The following is a 15,077-nucleotide window of genomic DNA, read 5'->3' on the forward strand; positions in this document are numbered from 1 at the left end:
CAAAAAAAAAAAAAAAAAAAAAAAGACAGAGTCCAAAGTGGAAAGGAAATGCCCCAATTCTCAGTATCCTATCTTCTAACTCAGAGCTGCTGCTTGAATTAGAAAGGCAACAGGAGGGTGAGCAATCAGGAGGGGAAAATTTAACCTGCTGATTCCTCAAGGCTCAGATCTGCATGTATGGCAGACTGATTAGAAGTCATGATGCCCCTTGCAGAACACAGTGAAATACTGACATGGCATAAAATGCCACAGTATGTGCAAAAGCAGGTCCTGTCTAATACTGGACTCCAGGCTGCCAAAGCCTGCAAGTCTTATGGCGTATTTATGAGGAGAAACACAAGAAAATTCTACGTGCTAGCTCTGGTCTCCCACTAGGGTCCCACAATGGGAACAGGACCACAAGCGTTAGAGGTTAATAGCAGACTCACTGATAGGACAGACAGACAGACAGATAGGAGTCCACATGAAAAAGCATATGCCATGTGGGGAGTGTCCTTGAATCCAGAACCTAGATGGGAGGCCAGACAAGCACTGACTATAAGCCAGGACTGACTGACAAGTATCCAAGGGTCAGGCAGATACCTCAAGTGACGACATATTAGAAAACCAGCCAAAGAGCTTCTGCCAGGACTGAGGAGGCAGGCTCAGTGTCCAGGAATGACAGAAGTTGGGGTGAGGGTCACCACTGTCCGTATCCAGGTGTAGCAGAGGGGTGATAGGAGTCATCAATTCTTCTGATTGTTCAAGAGAAGTTTGGCATCTGAATTTTTTTTATATGATGCTTTTTAATTTTTTTGATGTTGACAACTACTTCAATTAAGAAATAGAAACGAGTAAGAAAACCACTGTCCTGCCATATAAAATAAGTGGGAGGATTAGGCTCAATCCACAGACTGTAGGTTTTCCAATTAGGCCCCCAAATCTGGGCACAGGCCCCACATAGCCAGGCTCCCTGCATGCTAGGTGGATACCCTGGGATTGGCCAAGTGACTTCTCTGGGTTTCATTTTTCTCACTAAATATAACATAATTCTGATATATTATGAAACTGTGTGAAATTACCATTTTAATGGCAACTTTATACAACTGTGTTTAATAGGATGGAGATATAGTGCGCACCTCAAAGGCTCTCAGGAAGATGAGCTGAGATAAAGCAGATGAAACATTAGGTTGGAGCCCCTGGTAAGGGCAGCAGAAATGGCAGTACCGCCTCAGGAAACAAGCCCCCTGAGCTTCAGTACCAATGAACAGATCCTTTAGGATCTTAAAGCAGGATTTGAAAGGACCAAGGAAAATCTGTCAATATTTAGAAGAACAATCATGCTTTGCAGGACTTATTTCCTTAGCCAAGAGGTTTTTAAACTAGAGATCTCTGCGGCGAGGCTCTGTAGTGGAGAAGCCAGCCCGGCTACGTCCAGTAGGCACACAGACAAGAAACCAACACACGGAGAGTCACAACACGGTGAGGCCTGGCTACAGCCCTTCTCTCCCAACCCCCAAATGAGACAACCTCCAAATTTCAACCCGTAATCCCATCTATTTCAAAAAGAAAAGGAGGAGGGGTAGCTCACTTTGGGATTGTAAGGAAGGCCAAGGGAATAAAGCTGTTTCATTTCAACTGCATCTTGAACAACATTTAGTGGAAATTCTGGTCATAGTTTGTCATCTGCCATATCTCCTATATAAGTCCTTTTGTTTTTTAAGCCCATGAAATTGAACTTTATGTCCCCTGTGCTATTAGCAAAAGGTCTCTCTTACCCCGCACCGATGAACGGCGACCAGCATAGCTGAGAACGGGTGACACACCAGATGACACACATGTGGCTGGTACAGTCTGGCAGGCTGCAGCTTGGTGGACATGGACTGGAGCTGCCTGGACTCTCCACGCCAGGCAGCAGGGATGCCAGGGTCCCAGGTGGGGCAGTGCCCTATCAGATTCATTCTGAGCACCAGCGGCCCATAAAGACAACTCATTATGTGGTTTCATCAGAGAATTGAGCCAAATGCCTGGGACTCAGAGGTTAATTCTCCGAACAACCCATGGGGTGGGGAGGGGAAGGGAGGCTACCTGTGGGGGGAGCAACAACTCTTTGCATGTGCCAGTGTGACCTTTCTGAAACACTGAGACAAAAGCCCTTACACCCCAGATACCCAGATAAAAGTTCCAAATGGCATCTTTCTACATGGGGAACCAAACGGGTCTCTTATCACTACAGCACAATTAAATTATGTCTTCTCACAAAAATCCTGAAACAATTAGGAAAACAACCATTTTGGCTACAATAAGAGCATCTGAACAGGTAAGACCACCATTGTCTGACTGCAAGTTGAACTTGGAAACGCAGGACAAATCTCACAGAAAGAAGCCTATTTTTGAGTTACAGCATCTATGGAATGAAACAGACCCCCACGTCCTCCATGTGCCACTTAAAGGAACACAGTGAAAGGAAATTCTTATGGTATCCCAGGAAGCCACGGACCCAGTCCAGTCTTTCTCAGTGATGAGTCCAGCTATGGTTTAGATCTAAAATGTCCCCCAAATGGTTCATGTCTTCAGGGTGGGACTTGTGGAAGATGACTGGCTCATGGATAATCTGCTGACAAACTCATGGCTGAGTGCTGTTAGGAGGCGGAGTCTCTCTGCCTCTGCCTCTGTCCCTGTCCGTCTGCCTCTGCCTGCCTCCCCACCCTCTTCTCTCTCCCTCCCTCTTCCCCTTCTGCCTTTTTCTCCCTCCCCTTTCCTCCCCTGACTCCACACCAGGCAGGAGCCAAGCAGAGGTTTGTTACTGGTTCCCTTAACTCCGGGGTTGTGAATGTCTCAGACTAGGAACAGAGCGGACTGATCAGTGATGAGGTGGTACCATCAACGTGACCGCCACCTGTCCCAAGGGACTGCCCAGACGAGACCAGAGGACGTGGGTGGACAAAGTCAGCACAGGATGGCCCACTGCGGCCCCGGGCAGGGGTAAAGGAATCTGCCATAAACCTTCGCCAGCAAAGAGCTAGTTTCAGAAAATGCCAGCATCTCCCATGTTCAAATTCAATTTGGAACAAAACTGATTTTCTAAAGGTGTAACATGTCAACTTAATTGAATTTTTAAAAAAACTTTTATACAAGATAAAAGGGCAAGGGAATTCAGACCTCATTTTAAGTGTGCTCATATTTCGCCATATTAATAAGAAAATAATGTAAGTTGACAGCAATGGGAGTCTGAGAGTTTCTCCTTGGGTTCATCACCCAAGCCTGAGGGACACTGATAGACCACTTTCATTTGGGGACTCCTGGGTGCGGAACAGAAAATCACTCTCTCAGATCCATAAAACTCTGTGAAACCACAGCCCTGAACTTACTTGTGGACTTCAGGGACCTCCAAGCACCGAGGCTGAGCTTCTATTATAGCACAGCTAACAGCTCCGGGATAGCCGAGTCCATGATGTCTGGGACGCCCCCCGAGAGCCACTTCCTCTAAACCCCAGAGACCCAAAAGCAGTGCTTGGATCCCCTAGGAGCACGCCCACACCACAGTACTCACACGAAGAAGGGCACCAGCTGCACCAGAGTCTCCTTCTTGGGGCTGGCGGCGAACGCGGGCACCATCTGGATGACCTTGTTCACGACACTGCGCAGGTAACTCTGGAGCTGCTTTCTCCGTTCCTCCACGAATTTGGCGTCCTGAGAACACAGACGGGACACACGTGCTCAGGGTGGCTTCCCCGCTCACTGGGGAAGGAGCCCCCAGTAAGTGCAGTAACCGCTCGGCTTCACACACACTGCTGACTGAACAAAAGGAAAGGAGGTCACGGTGCTCCTGTTATCAGTAGGTGCGGGAGCAGCGGGTCTAGAAGCACGAGCTGTGAACTCCCGTGGGTGAGTGAGCAGGCGAAGATGGTAATTCTCGGTACTGCACGGTGCTGAGGGCCGGGGCCAGAAGAATGAACATAAAGGATCAGTGCTGTGTTTCCCTCAGAGTTCACAGGCCAGTGAGGAAGAGGCACATAAATCCAGGGGCCACATAGGTAAATATATAATTATTAATCATACTAAGTGTCACCTCCAGAGCACGTGCTTAATTCTGTCTGCGTAGTTTTTCAATTATGAGTCAGTAATCACTGATTAAGAGAGAAAGATTTTATTAACAAGCAGACAAGATGCCACCCTCTTGCAACTAGGACATGCGGTGGTAGTTTGGTCCCCTGCAGGGCGGACCCTGGCTGGGGCTGAGGGGGCGGGGCGCAGGCTCCATCACTCAGCACTCCAGACCCCTTCACTCATTCCCAGGTCCCACTCTACCCACGGGGGTCTGGTCTCGTAGGCACGGCTGGCTGCGTGGGTGTGGGTGCTTGCACCTGTGTTGTGATCTGTTGCCCCACCTCGAAAACCTCAACCACAATCCTACAGTGAGTCCAGCTTGCACGCCTCTGCACTGTGGGGCCAGGTCATGAGAAAAATCCTGGGCAGCACAGGCAGTGGCAGAGTTTCTCAGAGAAGGTAGCGTTCCTTCTGCGCTGAAGACCAAGTGGGCGGATCAAGGAAGAGCAGATGCAGAGCAGGGCTACCGCTACCTCACAAGGACACGAGGAGAGGCTGTAACACACCAGGAGGCCCTGTGAACGGCCAGAGCTCCTCTCTGCTTCCCTGCGTGGGCAAAGAGCTGGTCCACGGCAGGGGCTCAGCGATGAACTTTCTAGGGCTCAGACTGATCGCTTAGTGCTCTGGCCTCTGATGAAGCAATTCCAGAAAGCCTGGCCAAGACCTCAACATTTCTAAAGTGGCACCTCTAAGCCAGGGAGGCAAGTTGGCATAAAGACGCAGAATGCTCAGTGAAACTGGAACCTCAGACCAACAGCAAATATATCTTCAGCAAAAATGCATCCCTTATAGAAACACCTGCCTGTACTAAAGGATTCTTGGTTGTTTATCTGAAATGCAAATTTCACTGGGCATCCTTTATTTTCCCTGGCAAGCCTGCTCTGGGTACCAGATGCAAGGAAGACTAAGGGAACATCTGCTGTCACACCCTGAGAACTGCCTCATGGGGATTTTCCTTCAGAGGCTGTGGTGACACTACCTACCACGGGCCACTCCGCTATCATTGCCAGTGCAGTCCCAGGCCAGTGGCTCAAACCTGGTGCAGCTTGTCAGGAGGCGGGCTAGGTGGGAACAAGTGAAGACATCTGGCCAAGACAGTAGTGGGTCACCCTCCGCCGCCCCAAACTAGAGCACTGGGGTTCTGTTCCCTGGGGCTGAAGGCCAGGTTCTGCTTCTTGATCTCCACCATTAAGCAATTAGATGTTCCTTCCCCGGAAAGGTGGTTAATGTGCCAGGTCAGTGTTGAATGGAGCTAATCAGGCCTAGTTCTTAATCTGCATAAGAAACTCTTACGGACAGCTGAAGAGGCTCTGTTGCAGGAAGACATGGGGGGAGCTCATCACCCTCGAAATGACTGTGGAGATTTTCCTTTATTTATTTTTTTGGAAGTGGATGTGCAAAATTCTCTGAGCAGCCACAAGAGATGAGAGATGGTCCCTTGTGCTGAGCCTCAGTGGCTGGCTGAGCAACAGAGCCCAAAGAAAGTGGACAGGCATTCTCCAGCCAGATGATTCCACACGAGTCTCATCTGCCCACTGTCATATTTTATTAGTATCTCCTCCTGCCCGGGTCCCACACGTAATAGCAACTTAGCAGAGATGGAGGTCACCCCCCTGGAGGGATCTCCGAGGGCCATTCGAAGTGTCGCCTATGTCAGTCCTACTTGGGGTCATCCAGGGTGGCAGCGATCTCGGTTCCACAACCAGGAAATTGTTACCTGAGCTATTCAGCGTGAGCAACAGCATCTTCACTTGTGCTCAGCGCCCCATGCCCTGTGCTCGCCTCATACTACATCTGTACAATGTGCGCGAGGATCAGGCGGGAGGAACCTGCTCAAGGGCTCAGCAGCAGGGGAGCAGGGACTCAGGTTTTCCACCAGGGAACAGTCACAGCCCCCTCAACCAGAAGGCTCTTTCAGCCCACAGAGAGAAAGCTACAGCTTCCTCTAAAGCAGGTGCCATCTCCTGTGAACAGGAAGATACCTGGAGAGACGCCATGCCCTCGGCTTCCCATGAGGCCCTCACCTGAGGGGCATGGGAGACCTCAGACAAATTCATGGAAGGCTGTATCTTTCCTGTGTGTGTTTTCTTCTATTATGAAAAATTCAAATATGCCCAAACAGATACATGAATGTAAATAACCCTTTCTCTAAAGCTAGCCCCTTTCCATACTTGCTTCATTATTTTTACCTTTTTGCAAAGGTAATTCAATGTATTTATAGCCATGTGGGCATTTCATTCTTAAGTACTTTAGTGTACATTTCTAAATACTTAAGATATTTTCCTATTAACAACAGTACCGTTATCATCTCTAATAAAATTAATACCAACTGGTTGGCATTATCTAATAGCACATCTATATTTATAAATGTTGGAGTTTTCAAATGAGGTTTCTGCTTCGGGTATTTTCACAGAGGGGCAGCAGCACAACTCAAGTAGCTGGTAACTCATCAGCAGGTTGACGTGACGCTGCTCAGAATGGAGCCCCAGAAAGATTGGTCCAGTTCAGACCAAATGTGACCATGGGGGGTAGGTTTTGTACAGACACAGTGATGTTTAACAAGCATTAAAACCTGTATCTCTGGCTTCCTTTTAAGGTGCGCAGGAGTAGCAGCAGTGGCCCTGTTGGCTGGACGCATAGTGCCACCATCCTTCCCAGGCCAGCTTCAAGGGTCTGAGTTTTCTGCCCCTCGCTGACATCATGTACACAGACAGTATGACTGGCTGGGGTCTGACAGATGTCCAAGAGGCCATACTGTGTCCAATTCACATCACAAGGTGACACTCCCTGAGGCTGTCACAGAGACCGCAGTACCATTTTCCAGTTCTGGGGGCATGGGTTTCTCATCTGCAAAGGGGAATGAAGTAGTGCTCCCCTCATTTGTGACAACCCAGGCTAAGCACCTCATCACCAGCAGGGCCTGCAGACTCTGGGAGCGGCGCTGGTGATTCACAGTTGTTTAGCTGAGAATCTTTTCCTTAAGGACTGTACATGTGTAGACTGGGATAGGATAGGTTGGGACAAGTGCAAGGATTTTACAATCCCCAGGCAGCTTGCAGAAAGAAGTGAGCAGGTTTGCAGGAGGATGGAGAGGGTTTCGCTCAGAGGATGCTGCTGCTTCTGCTGGCTGTTGGAACAAAGGTGCACATCCATCAGGCAATCTGAGAAGATACCCCGAGCGTAAGGCAAGGACATGCTAAGTAGAAGGAATAGCAAATGCAAAAACCTCACAAGCAGAAAGTCGATTTGCTGGAGCAGCAAAGAGAAAGGGCTGTGCGGCCAGCCTTCCTGGTTTCGTGGCTTAAGATCAGAGGGAGTATCAGCAGGAGCCCCTCACACACAGCCTCGCAGACAACAGAAAGACACCCAAAAGGGGAGTAGGAAGCCAGAGGCATTCATCAAGGTGACAACAGGGGAAGGAGGCTGTAGCTGCTTTGGCACAGAGATCTTTCAATGGTTCTCTATGAACTCTGTCCACCTCTTGGAACACATCCAGATCCTCTTGGGCCCAGCCTGTTCATTTTCCTTTAGAGCGCTCACAACAACCTGGAATGTTCTCTTTCCTCTGGAGCTTCTTACTCCCCACCTCTCCTACTAAGTACACTGCAAATTCTACAGAGGCATGGATCTTACCTGTCTGGTTCTTTCCTTTAGCACCCAAGCGTAATACAGAGCCTGAGGACTGCCAAAGCCCAGATAAAACAAACACTTCCTGAAAGAATAGATAAATGTGGAGGGTGGATTTAAAAGATGCAAGAGGGAGAATGATCTGGAGGCTGCTGCCAAGGCCCAAGAAAGAGAAAACAAAGGCCCTGATGGAGTGGGATGGAGAGAGTAGCGCTGGCCCGGAAACCAACTCTTGGGTCCCAGTGGCTCTGGGCAAGGAGGCAGAGGGCAGAGGACCAGAAAGTGGTCCCTCACAGACCAGTCAGGATTTTAAAAATGGGAGTATTTTTCCCCTACAGAAAAGGTTCATTTTATTTTAAACTACAAGAAAATAAAAAGTGAAATAAATAAGACACACATCTGTAAATATCGAATAGTTTCTCTGATGTGAAAAACTAAAATCATAAATAAGATCCAAATTGTATAAATGACAATGTGAAATGGGAAGAAAAGGCTAAAGATGTAGGGGAAGTGGGAAGGGGAGGGGAAAGGAAATAAGGGAAAAGAAAAAATATGAGAAAATAAAATGTGGAAACAAAGTATAAATAGGGAAGGGTGGAGGGGGTGAAGGGAGGGCAGGGGTATGGGGAAAAAATAAGAACCAAGACCTGTCATGTAAAGGTACAAGATCCCAATGATGAATGTACCTGTACTGTATACCTAGAATGTACCAATAAACTCAATGAGAAAAAGAAAAGAAAAGAAAAGAGAAGAAAGATACCATCAAACTGAGAGTAGCTATTCTACAGCCAACACAATGTTGTGAACAAAGCCCGGCCCCTACAATTTCCCTCACAGCCCCAGCAATGGATGTCACTATGGACACCCCATTTTCCAGCGAGCCTCAGGGGCTGTACCATGTGTGAGTCCACAGGGGACTGGATTTCCAGAGTTCCCTTCTGTTTTTGTCTAAGAACATCACGGCGCTTTGTAAAGTAAGCAGAAAGTCTGGTCCATCTTGGGCAGCAAGCAGCTCAGGCCTGCTCCACAGCCAGCTGATCCTACAGCTTGTCAGTGGCTAGAGAACTACACAACTTTGATTGGCTCACGCAAGCTGGAGGACTGAAGTCTTCAGGCTGTGAGGCAGCGTTCTGTGTCCGCTGTGATGAGACTGGCTCACCAAACCCATTCGTGCTTCCTGAGCACAGAGGAAGATCATGGCTTGCAACTACGTGGAAGCCACAGCCAAGTTCTGACCAATGTCAGGCAATGGGGATGGGCAAGCTGCACCCCAGCCTACCCACATCCCTTTCTTTTTTCTTTCCCCTCCTCTGGGAGGATGGAGGCCACATGTGGAGATGGCAGGACCACAAGAAGAAAGGAAAGCCACCAACCCACCTGTTCTGTACGAGACCATGATGTGAGTAGGGAATTAACTTGTGCAGTAGTAGGCCACTGCCCTTCAGATTTATGCCACATGCTGGTTACCGACACTTGCATCATTTATGCTGGCCTGGTTCACTCAATGACTTCGCCACACACCTGCCCATGTCTAAGACACTGTGCCACAAAGGAATGTGGCCTAGTAAAAGATGTGTCCCTGTCCTCAAGCAGCACGATTCTAAGACAGACATGCAGCAGGTACAGGACTTGATAGAGGATGTGATATAACTGGGGTGAACACGGCCTTGGCCCGGCTGATGAGGAAAGGAAGACACCGGAGGAGGAGGCCTGCAGAATGCGAGGAAGGAAACAGGCAGACCTGTGAGGACACTGCTGTGGCCCACCAGGGAGGAAGCATCAGTGACAGGGCCCAGACTGGAAACTGGGCAGGCACAGTGAAATGGAAGAAAAAATCTGAGTCTATTTTAGACCTAAGAGCCCGGGTGGACTTGCTGATGGGTTAGATTCATCAGATCACTCAACTTTGCAATGACTGACCTATTAGCTCATTCATTCATGGACTTTCTCTCGGGGCCTGTTGTGAGCTAAGCTCTGTAAATAAAAAATAAGGCCGGGTTCCACCTTTGAGGAGCTTAAGAGTCAGCTGGGGAACAGAAAATCAATCATTACAAAACTGTGAAGGCGCCATGTTTGTTAAAGATATACACCTGGTTTGCTGTGGGAGAACATGGCGGTGGGGCATAAAGGGACTGAATCATACACTCATTATCCTGCTATTAGGAGTAGGAACAGTGGGGTGGCAGCAACAGGAGGAGCAGTTGCTACAATGAACATTTAGCAGGTGTTTCTTCTACCAGGCAGTGGGCTAAGTATCCTGATGCATGATGCACCATTTTATTTCATTCTCAGAAGCAAAAGAGGTAGCGGCTGCTCAGTATTCCCACTTTGGCAGGAGGAAAATGAGACTCAGAGAAATTAAGGACCATGTACTCAGAAACACAACTACTTATGAGTAAGGGTGGAACAGGAGTTGGTTTAGGACCCCAGATATCAAGTCTTCACCTATTCTGCCCCAAGGCAGGGAGGGAAAGATGTTTCAGGCAGGGAAACCAAAGACAGCATTCTAAAGACCATGGTCTGGGAGGAACCACAGGATTCAGGAGCAGAGGGGAATTGGGGTGCAGAACTGGAAGTGGAAAGTTGGGCCAGTCCTGGGGAACCAAGTCACACAATCTGGACTCCACCCTCGGGGTAAGAGGTGTTTTTAAGCAAGACAGTGACAATCGGCCTTCATTTCTATGACACTGAAAATTCTTAAGCTTGTTTCTTCTTTTTTCCCTTTAGACAGGGTCTCCCTGTGTAGTTCAGGATGGCCTTGAACTGTGTTACCCCAGGCTGGCCTCAAACTTGCAGCGACCTGCCTGCGTTAGCCTCCCCAGCACTGCGAATGCAGGGTTGTGCCACCACTCCTGGTGCTGATGCTTCCACTCCAGTTGGTTCCTGGAGTAACAGAAACGTGCCTTCCCTCTTTCAAGCATTAGTCAGCTGGGAGGCGAGGCTGCAGCTAATCCGAACTACCAGCCAAATTTTGCCATCCTGCAATTCAGAGACTGAGCTGAAATCCACTACAAAGACAGGCAAACCATGTGCTTAGCTTTATTACGGGGTTAATGCCGGGGTTCACAGTACCAAGGCCCGAGCAACTGTTTATAGGGAGACTATTTGCAATGGCTAATTGGAAAGTGAGGAGAGAAATTCCTGTTATTGCCACTTTAAAAACTCTCCACGGGGACATCTGAGCAGTAACAGTTGCCCACGACGGGCCCTCTGAAGCTGCCTTCCAAATACCGCCCAGCCCTTTTATAAGTTTCTGATCAGGTATTTCTGGCAAAGCTGCATGAGGCAGCCTCACCTGAGACCCTCGGGGAAACAATGGAATCACTAACACAGCAGAGGAGACTGCCTTGATCTCTGCGTGCTCATGCAGGGCCTGACATCCACACCCAGAGAGCCAGCCGGGTGAGGACCGGGAGGATGATCTAACGCCTTGGACTGGTTTACTGAGCTTCCTTCTAGCTGATCACCAGCTGGATCACCGCAGGCAGGAGGACAGTGCTGAGGCTCTATTCTGAGCAGTGTGCCTAGGGGCGGGCAGGTGCGTCTTGAAGCATCGTGGGTGAGATTTTTCCTTCATAAGCTTCTGCAGAGGCCCATTAACTGAGGGGAAAAGTCTCTGCTCCTCCTGAATGGATAAGGAAAGCCTCCTCAAGACCAGAATTATTGTCTCCACTTGACATCTGAGGAAACTGAGGCGGGGGGTGGGGGATGAAGTATCTGGCCCAAGAGTAAAGTGGCTGAGCCAGGATTGAGACCCAGGCAGCCAGGTGCTGCCTGTACATTCTTTGGGAAGAGAAGGGGCAGCCACATGGAGTCTGAGGCTGAACCCAAGCTGACCCTACTTAAAAAGTCCCCTGCCTTCCAGGGTGAATGTGAACAGCGAGCGGGCGGCAGATGCTTCGGGTCCTTGGAGCGGATCCCATCCAAGATCTGATCCCTTTCATTTCGCGTAGAGGAACCTTCAGTGGTTCCCTGGGCCTTGAGGATCAATCTCAAATTTCCCAGCCCTGCACTCAAGGCCTTTATCTCAGCTCCCACGGCCTCTCCAGCCTCACCCGCTGCAAGGCTGACTCAGGCTCAGTCTTGGGTCCACTGTGAGCGCTGTCAGCGTGGTGGGGAAAGCTGGCTGCTTGCTGTACCAGGGAGCCCAGGACCCGCTGTGATTTGGCCTCATTTGCTTATACACATCTGGTTCTCCCCACCTCCTAAAGCCCCTCGAGGGTCTGTCTTGTCTGCGACACCTGGCACAGTGCTGGGTCACAAAGACACTCCTGTGACTGCTCCAGCTGTTACCCAAGTGGCTGATGAGCAGCCAGCCCACATCTGCCCAGCCCCACACCATCCAGTGGTTTCCTGGTTCATCTGGAACAGAGCCCCAGTTCTCACCTGACACCAAGGCCACCTACTGCCTGGCTGCTCCCACACTCCCTGACCCACGTCCTTCCACTTGGCTGCTCGCTCACTCCTGAGCCACCCACACCTCCTTGCACACGCCAAGCACATGTCTGTGTCCAGGCCTCTCCATTTGCTAATGCTTCTGTCTGGTACACTCTTCCTCCACATAGCTCACGGATCACATCGCTGCTGCTCAAACATCCCTTCTCTGAGAGGATTCCCTGTCCACTCTGAAGGAGCACAGCCACTGCTCCCTGTCCTTTGTTTTTCTGTATAGCAATGACAGTATTTATCTCTAGTACCTGGTGACAGTACCTGGCATCCTCTAGATGCTAAGTATTTATAAACAAACTACTGCTTATGTTGGGACCCTCTAAGATCAGGACCACTCCACTCCCATTTGACGGATGGGTAAACTGAGGCATAGAGAAGCTAAGAAATATGCCTAATTTTGCATAACCAGTGAGTCAAAGATCTGTAACTGAACCCAGGCCTACCTCAGTTCTTCCTCTAGGGGCCACATTTACTGACTCCCCTCTCCTCTCCTGATGCTGTGGACTCCTTCGGAAGCCACAGGCCACCCAGGCTGCTCTCAGTTCTCTGACGCTCTGGGTTACCATGAGAGCAGGCTCCTGTGCCCCAGAGTGGAGGCAGTCAGGGGAAGGGAACATACGGAAAGGGATGCGGCCACATGCCTGTCTTATCCACCTCATTCTTGCCTTGGAGTACTCTTCACCCAACTACCATGGGTTCCTTTGGGGTAAGCCAAACGTCTAGCTTTTCTTCAACCTGCCCTTTCTATGGACGTGTTTTGCAGACCTGTTGTTTCTAGGAAGAGACTCCTCTACCCTCACCTTCCATGAGACAGGGCTGGCATAAGTTCCAGACAGAGGCATTTGGCAAACCCTAAGAGCTAAGAGGCATGAAAACCTGGTATGCAGACATTTCTAGGGATGAGCTGAAACCAGAAGAAACCTTCTCTTTTACCCTAGAACGGAACTGCTTTTAATGCTCAGTTGTTGTGGTATGGTAGAGCTGAGGAAATAAAGAGTCTGGTTTTCCCTCAACCCACTCTGTGGATGTCCTTGGGAAGGTCAGGCCTCCTCTGCACCTCTGTTTCCTCATTTGTAAAGGCAGCGGGAATAGGCAAGTGAGCCATTTCCCTGCTTCTTTCCTGTGCAGACACCACAGAACTCTTGGCTGAGGCCAGCATCTGTCTTTGCATGAAAGTTTCGAGGCTACTTAAAGCAAAGGAGAACCCCTAAGTATTTTCAGCACACGTTATTCTTGTTAGTTTAGGCACAGTCATGGTGAACCTGTTAGAGCTTTCAGCAACACAAACAGCCCGCTGTAGCAGACGTGCCGTAGGTCCATCGCCACTGGTTTAGGCGTCTCTACAGCACACCAGACACATCACCCCAGCCCCCGGGTGGAAGCCGGCAGGGTGAAAGCACAGTGGCCTGGTCTCACCCAGAGCAGGATCAGAGAATCCAGAACCCTGCGGGGCTGCAGGTCTTCCTGTCATCCTGACCTCTGCGGCAGGAGCCCCCAGCGTGGACACTTCCACTTCTGCTCTTCTTGATCAGTCTTAGTGCTGCTTCTTAAATGATTTCGGTCCAGGAGCCATGACCCTTCTCCCGGGAGTTTCTCTGGTAACCTTAAGGGGCTTGATTATTGTTTTCCTTTTCCTTTTCTCCCCTCCTGTTCCCTTCTCCTACTGTTAAGTCCAAAACTGCTGCTGTTGATTTGTGAATGGTGAAAATGTGAGGTGAGGGCAGAGGGATAAGGAATCACAGTCAGACAGTGACCACCACCGTGGAGCTCACAGGAAGCACAGGCCCTGAGCTCCGCTCTGGGGGGTCTGGTGAAGAGACGCTGCCGTTACTGTCCCCTTTTCATGGATGAGGGAGGACACAGGTTCCTGATGGTGCACACCATGTCAAAGGTCAACCACCGGAAAGCCGCGGTGCTGCGATCTGTGCCTGCCCGAACACTAGAATCTTTGCACCTCACCACCTGCCGGTATTTTCTATGGTGTTTGCTTATAAGCGGGAGAAAAATCAAAATTTTTCAAAGGCAGAGAGCAGAGCATACCCATAGTTGGAATCTTGGATAATCCACGGAACAACTGTGCACCCTCAGCAACTTCATTCCTGTGGTCTGGCAGGGAGTGGGGGGAAAGTCTAGGATCTAAGAGTTTTGTTAATTTCCCAAAGCCATGCAAAGGCTCAGTCCCCATACCTGCACGTCCACTACACTAAATCACCGCTTCTATTTTGTGTAGATAGTGACAGGGCAGGGGGAGGGAGCGATGAAGCAAAATCATGAACCTGGCTTTCCAGCAGGGAGCACAGGCTCCCAAGAAACTAAAACATCCTCATAGCAGACAGGTAAAGAACAGGAAAGTAACATCTAGCGCCTCGGGCTCCCTGTGATACGTTGGTGTCCCCTGTACGCTCCTGTGCTGACCCACAGCTGAGCCTCACAAGAGAGCCCCATCATCACCCTGATCCCCAAGAACAGGAGGTGCAGGGAGATGAAACATGCAGACCCCTGGACCTGACCCTACAGAGCTGCGGTGTGAACCCCAGTCCCCTGGCCCCACCATCAGCACATGCTAAGGCCCCTAGGGAAAGGACAAAGGGGCTTCTCAAGACCCATCCGCCTTGCAATTGTATCCTCAATTATGACTTTTCATACAGCCCACACAGGCTATGACTGTGACTACGACTGACTATGCCTGTAGCTCCCAGGCTGGGATCGGAGGGTCTCTAGGTAAGATGCTGCCGCTGCCTGCAATGGGAAGAAAAAGGGCGCACTCCAGAGGACACCCAAGACCCAAAGGTTTCCTTCACATTCTTCTTGTGGTAGAAGCCCAGGGCTGAGCAGCTGTCTCAAGTCCCGGGTTGGTTCTTCTCGCCTCCTCCTTGCACTCAGTCCCACAGGAGGCTATGGGAAAGCCCAAG

The 15,077-nt window shown here is 49.9% G+C and overlaps 1 protein-coding gene across 1 annotated transcript in view; it reads right to left on the reverse strand.

Moving 5' to 3' along the window:
* Snx29 (sorting nexin 29) overlaps nucleotides 1-15,077 on the reverse strand; it is a 457,962-nt gene that overhangs the window by 22,076 nt on the left and 420,809 nt on the right. The window contains exon 20 of the mRNA XM_033758742.1: nucleotides 3,533-3,672. Within this exon, the coding sequence (XP_033614633.1) occupies nucleotides 3,533-3,672 (140 nt within the window). The remainder of the gene's footprint in view (nucleotides 1-3,532; nucleotides 3,673-15,077) is intronic.

The sequence above is a fragment of the Fukomys damarensis genome, unplaced genomic scaffold (assembly GCF_012274545.1).
Source record: "Fukomys damarensis isolate Sample0158 unplaced genomic scaffold, DMR_v1.0_HiC HiC_scaffold_34, whole genome shotgun sequence".
NCBI classification, from domain to species: domain Eukaryota; kingdom Metazoa; phylum Chordata; class Mammalia; order Rodentia; family Bathyergidae; genus Fukomys; species Fukomys damarensis.